This window comes from Carcharodon carcharias, chromosome 16 (assembly GCF_017639515.1).
Source record: "Carcharodon carcharias isolate sCarCar2 chromosome 16, sCarCar2.pri, whole genome shotgun sequence".
NCBI classification, from domain to species: domain Eukaryota; kingdom Metazoa; phylum Chordata; class Chondrichthyes; order Lamniformes; family Lamnidae; genus Carcharodon; species Carcharodon carcharias.
This window is the reverse complement of record NC_054482.1, coordinates 59,682,911-59,696,254: the sequence shown is the minus strand read 5'-3', so window position 1 is coordinate 59,696,254 and position 13,344 is coordinate 59,682,911. Positions and strand designations below refer to the sequence as shown.

Sequence of the window (13,344 nt, the reverse complement as noted above, 5' to 3'; positions counted from 1 at the left end):
AGAATGTATTTTATTTTCATCTACTTCAATTCCAAATAATGCAGAAGCTTCTAATTAGGATATAAGAGATGTGTGCATTGTTTAAGAAGCAATGTGGTACTTGATGAATTGTGCCATGCCATAAAGTAGCAGGGTATAGGTTTGTACTATTATTCTTTTTTAATTATTCATTCATGGGATGTGTGCTTTGCTGGCTGGACCAGCATTTATTGCCCATCCCTAGTTGCCATTGAGAAGGCAGTGGTGAGCTGGCTTTTTGAACTGCTGCAGTCTGTGTGGTAAATGTATCTGAGTGTAGCTACCCCTTCCTCCCTAAAAGGGAAAATTTGCATGGAGAATACACTAGGCTTAGGTCATTTGCTATTGTTAAAGGAGAAATAAGGATTGTGGGGTGTAATTAATTAGGGCTTTCTATTGTCACCTTTGACATTTGGGTTTGAAGGTAGTCTAGTCTCTGTGTTGGTTGCATGGATCCCAATGAAATTCACATATCAACTCAGCTCAGCATATATTGGTTCACCACAGAAAATTGACCCCCATGTGTCATGAATTGTCATAATATTTACAACCTCATTCAGAGGTTATAAAAAAAACTGATGTGAGAAATGGAAAATCTATATATAATGACAAGAGTAAATCATTTGACCTATTGAACCTTCTGTGCCATTTGTGTAGTTATTGCAACTCTTTGAAATCCCAATTTACTGACATTTCTCTGTATCTTATTAAGTTTACTACCCAGGTGAGTATCTATCTCTCTTTGAAACATCTAGCTTGCCTTTGCTACTGTTGCTTACTGGGGCAATATATTCATATTCTCTCAATAATTTGTGTGAAGAGATTCTTCCTTTTTCACTTCTAATCAGCTTATCTTGAATTCTAAGGCAAAGTCCCCAAGTTCTGGAATCCGCAGTTAGCATTATCTATCAGATCACCCTTTAACCTCCTTATCTCCATGATATGTAATTTCAGTATACCTATTATCTCATCACTTCAAATGTCATCATCTTGGTGAATTGCTGTAAAGTGTCTTTATTAAAGTATCCTTATTCTGATTGAAGTTTGACCGGAGGCCTGAATATTTACAGTCATTTTTCAATTTTAAAAAAAAATATGGTGAAGCCCAGTTTTCTATTGGCATTTTTGATTACTTTTTGAAATTATGAGTTAGCTTTTAATGACTTTTGTGTATAGACTGTGCAATCCATTCAAATACACTAAAAGAAAATCATTGTGCCACCTGTAGGCATACCAGGCATATTAGCTAATGGAAAAATGTAATGGAAATGCATTTTGAAATGGAATCTGTGATTTACCTACTATCTTAATACATTATAAATGTCTCTTATGGCTGTACTTTCATTTATATCTCCATAAACCTAATCTCATCCAAAACTCTATTGCTTGTAGCCTAACTCACGCCAGCTTAATTCCCCCTCAGCCCTGTGTTTGCTGACCTGCACTGGTTCCTGATCTAGCAATGTGTCATCACTGCCTGTCAGTCTAAAAATGACCCTTTTATCTGAACTTTGTTTGCCTCCTGATCAATTCACTCACTGTCTATACTAAACTGCTACTTCTGATTCCATATACCTCCATTTTAACTGGCAATCGCTTGTGTGGAACGTTATCAGATATGTTCTGAAAGTCTGTGTAACTGCTGCCTTGCTGACTTTTATGTTATTTTATAGTTCCTCTATGTCGGTTAGGCATGATCAAACTTTAACAAAATTTTCTGATTCTCCCAGGTGCTCAGTCACTTTCCCACCACTGATGAATTCAACCAGTTTTTTTCACTGCAGACATTAAACTCTTAGGCCGATTTGTCTTTCTTTTTGTCATAAAGATGTAACTTTCAGATCTTGTCTAATCTGTTGAATGTTGTGAGATTATAATTAATAGTCCTGTTTTTCTTCTGTAAATTTATTTTAATATCTTTGAGTGAAAATCTGTTTGCTCCTGGATATTTGTTCAGTTACAATCTAATTGCTTTATCTATTACTGTTTATCTGTCTGTAATAATGTCTTCCCTGCATCCCTAATGATCCTCCTCTTCCACTTTGAAGCAGAATATTCATTTAACATTTCTATTACGTCCTGATCCTTTAATAACAAATTTAGGCATCCTATTAATAATGAATCCTGTTTCTCCTGCAAATGTGATCTACCTCTTTACTTTTATGCAAAAAAATGAAGAATTATTTTTAGTGTATAAGTTTCCAGAATACCTTTTGCTAAATCTTCCTTGTGACTTCCTTGCAGTTTGCCTTATGCACTAGGAAATCTTCCAAAGTTGAAATCTCTGTTGCTGGAAGGAAATCCACTGCGTAGCATTCGCAGGGATATTATTAATGTGAGTAATTCAATTTCTTACTATGTACTAAGTATTAGCAGATTTCAGTGTGATAGTAAGAGGTTTTAATAGATTTTATAGAGTTTAAATTCAATCTGGATTCTTTTCTCTCAATAACATGCTGAATTCCTTAACTGTCTCCCCAGCTTTATACCTCATCATGGCAGTAATTCCCAGAAGACACTCCTGCACCTCTTGGGCGCTGGTTGTGATATAGCATTACTGAGGCCTGGAAATCAATTTCCTCAGATACTGTTGATAAATGGCATGGAAAGACCAATGAAGGAACATAACTCAATCAAATAATATTTCATAGAATAGTTACAGCATAGAAGGAGGACATTTAGCCCATTATGCCTCTGCTGGCTCTGTATAAGCACAACTCAGCTAGTTCCACTCCCTTGTCTTCCTGTGTAGCTCTGCAGATTTTTTCTCTTTGGGTGCTTATCCAAGTTCCTGTTGAAAACCACGATTGACTCTGCCTCTAGCACATGCTCAGGTGGTGCATTCTAGATCCTAACCACTCACTGTGTAAAAAAACAAGTTTTTCCTCATGTCGCCATTGGTTCTTTGTGTCATCCATCTTATATCCATATCCTCTGGTTCTTTAAACTCCTGCCAGTGGGAATAGTTTCTCTGTACCTGCTTTGTCTAAACCCCTCTTGATTTTGAACACCTCTATCAAATCTATTCTTAACTTTTTCCTCTTTAAGGAGAACAGCCTCACGTTTTCTGTCCACATAATTTGGAGTCCCTTTATCCCTGAACCATTCTCATAACTCTTCTGCACCCTCTCTAAGGCTTTTAGTTGTTAAAGTGTTGTGCCCAGAATTGGACACACTACTCTAGTTGAGCCCGAACCAGTATTTTTTATATAGTTTCATTGTAACTTTCTTGCTTTTGTACTATATGCCTCTATTTATAATGCCCAAGACCCCATATATCTTTTTAACCTTATACCTTAATCACTTTCTCAACTTGCCTTGCTATCTTAAATAATTTGTGCACATATGGCCCCAGATCCCCCTGTTTCTGAACCCTCTTTAGATTTGCACCTTTTATTTTGTATTGCTTTTCCTCAGTCTTGCTACTAAAATGTATCACTTCACACTAAGCATTACAGATGCCAGCCTTCAGCTAATTCGATTCACTCCATATGATATCAAGAAATGGCTGGAGGCACTGTATACTGCAGAGGCTCTGGGGGTCTGACAATATTCCGGCAATAGTACTGAAGACTTGTGTTCCAGAACTTGCTGCATCCCTAACCAAGGTCTTCCAGTACAGCTACAACACTGGCATCTACCCGGCAATGTGGAACAGGTATGTCCAGTACACAAAAAGCAGGACAAATCTAACCCAGCCAATTAGCACCCCATCAGTCTACTCTCAATCATCAGCAAAGTGATGAAAGAGGTCATCAACAGTGCTATCAGGCAGCACTTGCTTAGTAATAACCTGCTCACTGGTGCTCAGTTTTGCTGGGGCCACTCAGCTTTTGACATCATTACAGCCTTGGTTCAAACATGGCCAAACGTGCTGAGCTCCAGAGATGAGGTGTGAGCGATGGCCCTTAACATCAAAGCAGCATTCAACCAAGTGTGGCACCTAGGAGCCCTAGCAAAATGGAGTCAGTGGGAATCAGGGGAAAACTCTCTGCTGGTTGGAGTCATACCTAGCACAAAGGAAGATGGTTGTGGTTGTTGGAGTTCAATCATCTCAGTTCCAGGGCATCACTGCAGGAACTCCTCAGGCTAGTGTCCTAGGCCCAACCATCTTCAGTTGCTTCATCAATGACCTTCCTTCCATCATAAGATCAGAAGTGGGGATGTTTGCTGATGATTGCACGATATTCAGCACCATTTGTCACTCCTCAGATACTGAAGCAGTCTGTATCAAATGCATCAAGACCTGGACAATATCCAGGCTAGGGCTGACAAGTGGTAAGCAACATTCGCGGCACATAAGTGCCAGGCAATGATATCTCCAACAAGAGAGAATCTAACTATCGCCATTACCATCACTGAATCCCCCACTATCAACACCCTGGGGTTACCATTGACCAGAAACTGAACTGGACTAGCCATATAAATAATGCGTCTACAAAAGCAGGTCAGAGGCTAGGTATCCTGTGGCAAGTAGATCAAAACTCCTGACTCCTCAAAGCTTGTCCACCATCTACAAAGCACAAGTCATGAGCGTGATGGAATACTCTCCACTTGCCTGGATGAGTGCAGCTCCAACAACACTCAAAAACTTGACACCACCAGGACAAAGCAGCCTGCTTCATTGGCAGTCCCTTCACCATTGACACACATGGCAGCAGTGTGTACCATCTACAAGATGCTCTGCAGGATCTCACCAAGTCTCCTTAGACAGCAGCTTCAAAACCCACGACCAGTACCATCTAGAAGGACAAGGGCAGCAGTTGGATGGGAACACCACCAACAGGACGTTCCCCTCAAAGCCACTCACCATCCTGACTTGGAAATATATCACTAATCCTTCACTATCGCTGGGTCAAAATCCTGGAACTCCCTCCCTAACAGCACTGTGGGTGTACCTACACCACATGAACTGCAGTGGTTCACGAAGGCAGCACACCACCAGGGCAATGACGGATAGGCAATAAATACTGGCCACATCCCATGAATGAATAAAAGAAAACTTTTCTGCATTAAATTTCATCTGCTACATGCCCACCCATTATAACAGCCTCTCTATATCCTCTTGAAGTTTATCACTATCCTTACAATTCACAATATTTCTGTGGTTTGTCATCTACAAACCTTGAAATTGCACCTAAGTCTAGGTCATTAATATATATCAAGAAAAGCAGTGGTCTTAATACAAACACCTGGAGAACCCCACTGTATTCCCTCTTGCAGTCTGAAAAAATACTGTTCACCACTATTCTGTTTCCTATCACTCTCCCAACTTCATATCCATGCTGACACTGTCCCTTTTATTCCATGGGCTTCAACGTTGCTGGCAAGCACTTTTTTAGAAGTCTGTATACGTGACATAACTCCATTACCCTCATCAACCCTCTCTATTACTTCAACAAAAATAATCAATTTGCCTTTAATAAATCCATGCTGGCTTTCCTTAATTAATCTACACTTGTATTTCTACCATTCCATATTGTTGGATGTTGTGTTCTGAGAAGAATGCCTCACCTGATGTCTGGACGTGTGTAGATGTACTTAGGAGAATAGTCTTCAGTAAAAATCCACTGCACGAGTAGTCTTTTGGCATGTTTCGAAGCCTTTTTCTATGTAGTGACATAAATTTGATGCTGTTAGTACCTAGTGACTGTCAAATAACTAACATTATTCCAATCTTTTGTAAATTCTCCTGGAGATAGGCCTGTTAACTTGCAAGAAAAGTACTTGAATCTATCAAAAGTGGATCAGATTAAGGTCTTCAAGTTAAAATAAACTTTGTGGGCAATTGGTGCACAGTCTTTGCTGAAATTGTTTGAGGCTATCTCGGCTTTCAAAAAACGTTTGATTGATAACCTCACAATCATTAATCAGTAACTAAAGCAAAAACTGCTTTTGGGCTTTGCTTTCAAGCTTTCTGATGGCCAAATAGCTTGCTATGACCTAATATCTAGGATTGCATTAATAGTAGCTGCTTGGAGAACATATTGGAGGGCTGGTGAGATCCTTGGAACTGCGCCCCAACATAACCACTACCTGCAGGAAATGAGAAGATGTCAATCTCTAAAACTTGCTAATCAGTGGCTGAAACTGTAAACTTACTTTTACGATGCTTGTGAAAGAGCTATTCCAAACTTAAGGATGTTGTAATCCTTAGACCTGTTGCTACATGGCTACTTTATTCGCATATTAATATAGTATTTTCTAAATGTAATACATTGGTAGGAGGGAGAAAGCACAGAAAGCAAACTGTAAACTTTAAAGTTCAAGTGCAGTTTCTTGTTTTAGCTTTTGGGGCATTAAGCGGGTTCATACCCCACATTTCACAAGCAGCTTTATTTACTTTTCTGATTAAGAATTACATATGGCAAAAATCAAATATTGCAAAAAAATAAATAGGAAACATTTAACACTTTTGGCAGGACTATATTCCTAGACTTCAGATTGTTCCACAGCTTTTGAGAACACTATTGTCAAGGAGGTCTGACAGTTCTGTTAAAACCATTGTGCAACATGGGCTGTTAGTAATAATAAAATTTAATAAGAACCTGCAATCTTAGTATAAAGAATAAGTGTAGCTAAAGAAGGGAGTTCCAGGCATCAGAGTGGTAGTTTTTTTTTTTCAAGAAGAGTCTGGCAGTTTTCCCGGTTACTTTATTTTTATTCTTGGCTTCCGACCATCCATAAAGGTGGGCAGCATGCTCTTGGGCTGGTTCTTATCCTACTGACCACAGTCCTTGCCAAGTTTTTCTATATTTTGTAGTTACAGCCATTGTGCAATAATATATTGGATCACCCAGTAATGATATTCAGCCGTGCTATTTCGTTTATTGGTAGAGCACACATGGTACTTCTCCAGGCTGTACAGGTGGTGCTGCTTATGTTTTGTGCTTGCCCTGAAAAAAATCCACAAATTAAGGACTTCCTATTATTCATGTTTCCCACTCTGCATTTCCCATCTTACATCAGTGACTACATTTCAAAAGCACTTAATTGGCTCTGAAATGTTTTGGGATGTCCTGAGGTTATGTGAGGTGCCAAATGAATGCAAGTCTTTCTTTCTTTATGGCACTGTTTTTCCCTCATCACTGACCTGGAGTAGTCTGTTTTCAGAATGACTGATACATCTTGCCCACAGTTCTTGCCAAGTTTTTCTATATTTGCTAGTGACAGCAAGTATTGAACACTGACATCATCCAAATTATTTTAACATGCTGACCTTTGAATAGTGTTTTTTTTTCTCAGAGAAACTTGAGTCTCTCAGTTGACCTTAATAAAATTTGTTTTTTTTTTCCAGAGAGGAACTCAAGAACTTCTCAAGTACTTAAGAAGTAGAATACAAGGTACAAAACCAAAACTGTATTTTACTCAAATGGCTATTTAAGCAACAGTGATGCAATGATGACCAGATATCTGTGGCCGTATTATATTTTGAAACGTTTACAAGTCTTCAGAGGATGCCTCCATCTTGAGGTACCCTCTTGGTCTCCCGCCTACAGTGGCAGTGCCCACCTCACCTGGCTGGGCTGCTGGTTGCGTAGAGCCACAGGTGTACCCATTGACCCTCCAGGCTGCGTAGCCCACCTGCCATCCTTAAATGGACAGGGCTTCCCCTCCTTAAATCTCCTCGAGGGTCCTGCCATGGCCACTTCTAGGTTCCCTACTCAGAATTCAACCTGCCATCAAGATCGGGAACTTGGAACAAAAATTCATCCCCTTGTTTTCCCTTGAATAATTGTGCCTTTTAAAATTTAGTCTTTGAGGCTTGGAGTAAGTTTTTGTCTCCCTTCTCTACACTCATGACCATACTTGGCAGCTGCACTTCGCTCAACCCACCACAATTTGTACTGTCCAGAATAACTGGATGAGGAAACCTGTAAAGTCATTTGGTGCTCTGTTGGCCACCATCCTTACCCACCTCTGCTTAGAGTCGACCTAGCGAGCCTAGATTTGCTTGAGCCACTGAGTCTTCAGGCATTGATAGCGCTAAACCTAATGCAACTTGGTCAGTGACTTCTTCAGCCGTTTGCACTGGACCAGTAAAGTATTCTCTTCCCTGGACTACTTGTCTAAAGCTCTGCCGGTATCTAAGTTATTAGCTATTAAAACATCAAATGGCATGAAGTTTCTACTTCCCTTTCTGCATAACCAGAATATTCTAAATGGCTAATTGTACATCTCTGACCATCCACAATCTCTGAATGTGGACAACTGATTGGTGTGATGTAAAAAGTGGTGTTGTCCAGGGATCAAACTGGTAGCTTTCGCTTTTCACCATTATATAGTATCAACTTGGATGAAGGAATAGGAATTTTTGATGACACGAACTTAGGAGGTGTATAGGTGGAAACGTAGCAACAAAACGGTATAAATTAATTCAGTGGGAGAATCTATGACAAATAAAGTTCAATTTGGGGAAATGTGATGATATCCACTTTTGATCCAACAAGGACAAATTGCAATATTTAATGGTGAGAGCAAAAGTTGTGAAGCAAAGGTATTTATGTGTCCATGTGCACAAATCACTAAAAGCTTGTGCAAAGGTACAAAAAGCAATCAAAAAGGTGAATGGAATATTGGCCTTCATCATAAGGGGGTTAATATGGAATACAAAAGTGGGGAAGTGGTGCCTCATTGTTAGAGAGTCTAGGTCAGATTCCACCAATGGTGTTGTGTTCAGCTTTGGGCATTGCACTTAGGAAAAATGTATTGGCCCTGAAGAGGTATAATGCAGATTCACCGGCAAGATGCCAGAACTTAACAGGTTAAGTAATGCGTAAGAGCAGTGGTATTTCACTTTTATATTCTATGTATTTGTCATAAAGAAGCTTAGCTTTGACTGACTCTTAATAACTTGACCTGAGACCTTTAAATGGCAGGGAATAACTAAAAACAGTGTGAAAGGAAATGGCAAACTCATTTTTCATACAGATGTACTTATGGTGCACAAAAACCTTGATTTGATGTGTTTTTGACCAGAACACCCAACTGGCCAAGATGACAGTTGTTCAGCAACGGCTATGACCCTTCCAAGTGAATCTATGATCAATATGTACACCATGGGAACACAGAAAGTGCTAGAATACAGGTACGTCATTGAGGAACAAGAATACAATTGGCAAATTGAGATTTCTGCATTTTGTTAATGCAGATTTATTGGTCTGTTCTTCTCCAGCTTGTGCATCTTTTGGTACATCAGTTAATAGCCAGTTTCTCAGCATAAATTGCGCTTAAATTATTCATATCTTGAGAAATCAAAGTTATGCATCGTAATATTGTTTAAAAACATTTTTACTACACTATTTGCATGGTAAAACCTCAAAGCAAATGTAGTATACTGTAAACTTTCCAGCACAGAATGCTTCAGAACTTTCTAGATTATGGAATGATGTTAGAATGCCTAATCACAAGTGGGTGAACCAGAAAACACTAAATATGTTAATATTTACTAGAATCATAAAACAATGATAAAACATAAAGCAGTAATAAAAATTGTTTTACTTATCCAAATACTGTATCTTCCATGTTGTCATTATATGAACACAACTTTTGAGTTAAGTATTAACATTTTAATACTGTACTTGATACCTGCTCTGCTTCCTCCAAAACTGTATTTCCAAAGATACTGTGCCCCATAATAAGAAGGTGTTAAGTGTTCTTTACTGAGCGCTGCCTTCTCAATTTGTTGCAGCTTCTGAGTAGTCGAGTGGTGAGTCCATAAGTTGCTTGAGACTGCTTTGGGAGTACAGGCACATGCACAAAGGGCTTCTGGGCCAAGAGGTAGTCCAAAGTGCAAAGGGCCGCAGAAAATGCTACTATCCTGCTGTCAGGTTATACAGGCGGTGAAGCAGCTACCTCAATATGACTGAGGTGCAGTGCCGAAGGATGCTCCAACTGTCAAGGGAGACAGTTAACTACATCTGTCAAATGATTGGCTCTGAGATGTCTCCTAACTGTGTGGGCGGACACCCCATGCCAGTGGCTCTGAAGGTCACAGTTGCCCTCAACTTCTATGCCTCTGGTTCCTTCCAGGGCTCCATGGGTGATCTCTCCAGTGTCTCCCAATCAGCTGTCCAAACTTGTGTCAAGCAGGTTACAGACGCTCTGTTCAGATGGGCACTGACTTTCATCCACTTCCTTTGGGACCAGGCAGGTCAGACACAGCGAGCCAGAGGCTTTGCGGCCATTGCTGGCCTCCCCTGCGTCCAGGGTGCTATAAACTGTACACATGTGGCCATCAAGGCGCCAGCAGGTGAGCCCAGTGCCTTCGTCAATAGTAAGGGCTTCCACTCCATGAGTGTGCAAATAGGATGCAGATTCTACCAGTCTGTGCAAGGTACCCAGGCAGTTCCCGTGATGCCTTCATCCTCAGACACTCCCAAGTGCCGGGGCTCTTCAGTGCCCCAGCTCGGCTTAATGGATGGCTGCTGGGTGATGAGGACTATCCCCTCAGAAGGTGGCTCATGGCACCTCTCCGCCATCCAATATCAGAAGCAGAACAGCACTACAATAGGAGCCACGTCTCCACAAGGGCTGTGGTGGAGAGAGCCGTTGGTCTTCTCAAGATGCGCTTCCGATGCCTGGATTGCTCAGGGGGCACACTCCAGTATCCCCCAGATCATGTGTCGGTGATAGTGGTTGCATGCTGCGCTCTCCACAATCTGGCACTGGAAAGGGGGGACGCAGTGGATGATGAAGACGTTGATGCAGTGGCTGCGGCTGTACACGATGAGCCCAGCATTGATTCTGAGGATGAGGAAGCTCAGGGGAATGCTGAGGGGCTAAACGCTGACCCGGGACTACACCAAGGAGGCAGGGACACCCGGGAGACTTCAATCCAACGAACCTACAGCTAGCTCAACACAAATGGATCAGCAGGACCAGCCTTGCTTGGTGCTTCCACACTCGGCACCTAAGTGCTAAATCTGCCAGGTCATCAACTGCAACTAAGGGCTTTGGACATAAATCTCAATGTCGGCTCAAACACTCATGACATTTATTTTAAACATACAAATGCAGAACAAAGGAGCCACCCTCAGCCATGGTAACACATCTGGTTTTAATTTTATATCTCAAAGTCAAAACAAAACGTTAATCAAGCAGAAAAAAATAATAAGTATCTAATCTCGGGCCAACACAAAAGCACCAGTGAGAAACCCGTGGTGTGCCTAAGGTGCCTTATGCTTTTGGTTACAGGTGCTACGTATTGGTGCCACCCCATCGCTCGGAGTGACATCTGAGACAGCCTGCTGACTCTGCCGTCCTGTTGGCGTCGATGACCTTGGTGGCCGTCCTCTGGCATCTCCCCACTCGTCGCAGCATCACCCGATGAAGCACTCACTGGGAGAGGGGCGGAGCAGCTGGTGCTCTCATCTGGTGCACCATGTGAGGAACCTGCAGATATGACAGGCAGCTGCTGCACCGACGTGAGGTCGTCCCGGACCTCCCTGCTCACCGTTGATGGATGAGCAACGAACTGAGAAGCTTGAAGCTCACACCATCTCCCACATTGGCACTGACCAGCTGTGGCCACTGGCGCTGTGAGGGTTTGCAGGTCTGAGTGTAACCCCAGGAGAACCTGATTGCTCTCCTGGAGGAGCCTCTTCCTGAGAGTCGCCACTATCTCCATGGAGGAAGCACGAAGCTCTGCCATGAGGCTCATTGCATCAGGGTTGCTCTGTGTGGATCGCTCCGCCACAGACACCAAGCAAAGCATAGCCTCATGTATCACTCTCGGATGTTCCCGCACACCAGGTTGCATTTCCAGAGCGCTGCATCACGGATGACTCCAGAGGCACATCATCAGGCATCGACTGAGCATGTGCCTGGTCCCCTGGAGTCCTCTGACTGCTTGCGCCATCAGCACTCTCTGTCTCTGCCGGCTCCTCCAGCGATTGTGTAGTGCCCTCTCTACTGTGCCCTGGGACACTAGCTGATGTTGCAATGCTCACCAAGGTGCTAGTCTCTGCGCTGGTGCCTGCCTCGTAGAAATGGTGTGGCACAGGTGACACTTGAGGGCCCTCAGGTGTGAGAGGGGGGCATCTGCAATTCTTCCTGATGGCCATGCTCTGATGATTCTGAAATTAACAACAAGGACAGTGGATCAGTTAGCGTCCACACAGTGACACACTTCATCCCTTTCCCCATGGCTCATTATGCGCTCAACCTTCCAGAACCTATGGACACGAATATTGGTGGGGTGGCAAATAGTAGGATACCCTTACATTACAGGTGAATGTAGACAGGCTGGTCAGATGGCCTAAGGAATGCCAAATGGAATGTTATGCAGATAGGTGTGAGGTGATGCGCTTGGGCAGGGCAAACAAGGCATGGGAATACACGAGGAATGGTAGGACTGTGGAAAGTAAGGAGGATTAGACGGACCTTGCTGTGCATGTCGACAGGCCCCTTCAGGTAGCAGGACAGGTACATAAGGTGCTTAAGAAGCTAAATGCCGTACTTGCCTTTATTAGCCGAGGAATAGAAGATAGGAACAGAGAGGTAATGTCCCAAGTGCAGAAAACGCTGCCTAGGCCACAGCTATAGTTCTGCGTGCAGTTGTGAAATGCGCTTAATGGGAGGGATGTGATTGGAATGCAGAGAGTGCAGGGGTCATTGACCAGGATGCTGGCTGGGCTGGAGAGTTTGAATTATGAGGAGACATAGCATAGACTGGGGTTATTTCCCCTGGAGCAGAGGAGATTGAGGCGTGACATTATTGAGGTTTATAAAACTATGAGGGGCATAGATAGGGTCGACAGAAAGAAACTCTTCCCCTCGGCAGAGGGATGAGTAACCAAGTGGCATAGATTTAAGGTAAGGGGCATAAGGTTGACAGGTGATGTGATGAACAACTTTTGCACACACAGTGTGTTGGGAATGTGGAAAGCACTGCCTGAAAGGGTGGTGGACGCAGAAACCCTCCTAACATGTAATAAGTATTTGGATGTGCAGTTGCGATGCCATGGCATACAAGGCCATGGGCATAGTGCTGGGAAATGGGATAAGGAGACTTTCGAAGGTGTTTGACACGCGCATCCTCGAAGAGCCAAAGGACCTTTTTCTATGATCCACACCTTTGACTCTTTCACTCTGTGACCGAGCAATGTTGCAACAATAACAAATCAAACAATCATCAGTGCTATGGATGTTGAGAGGATATAGCGGATCTCACTATTGGCCTCAAATACCTGCCTGTTCCACCCCAGCCTCACCGACACCAGTTGACCCCGGCGTATGGCACCTCTCAAGCTCCAGGGCCTCCTGTTCAAAGCAGCTTAGCATCATCAGGTGGGCCTGGCCGCCTCCAGTCCTGGAACGCTCAGA

At 42.7% G+C, this 13,344-nt stretch overlaps 1 protein-coding gene across 1 annotated transcript in view; it reads left to right on the top strand.

Annotated features, from left to right (window-relative positions):
* Positions 1–13,344, top strand: part of lrrc40 (leucine rich repeat containing 40) — a 90,581-nt gene that overhangs the window by 46,903 nt on the left and 30,334 nt on the right. The window contains exons 8-10 of the mRNA XM_041208544.1: positions 2,263–2,353; positions 7,316–7,361; positions 8,998–9,106. Of these exons, the coding sequence (XP_041064478.1) occupies positions 2,263–2,353; positions 7,316–7,361; positions 8,998–9,106 (246 nt within the window). The remainder of the gene's footprint in view (positions 1–2,262; positions 2,354–7,315; positions 7,362–8,997; positions 9,107–13,344) is intronic.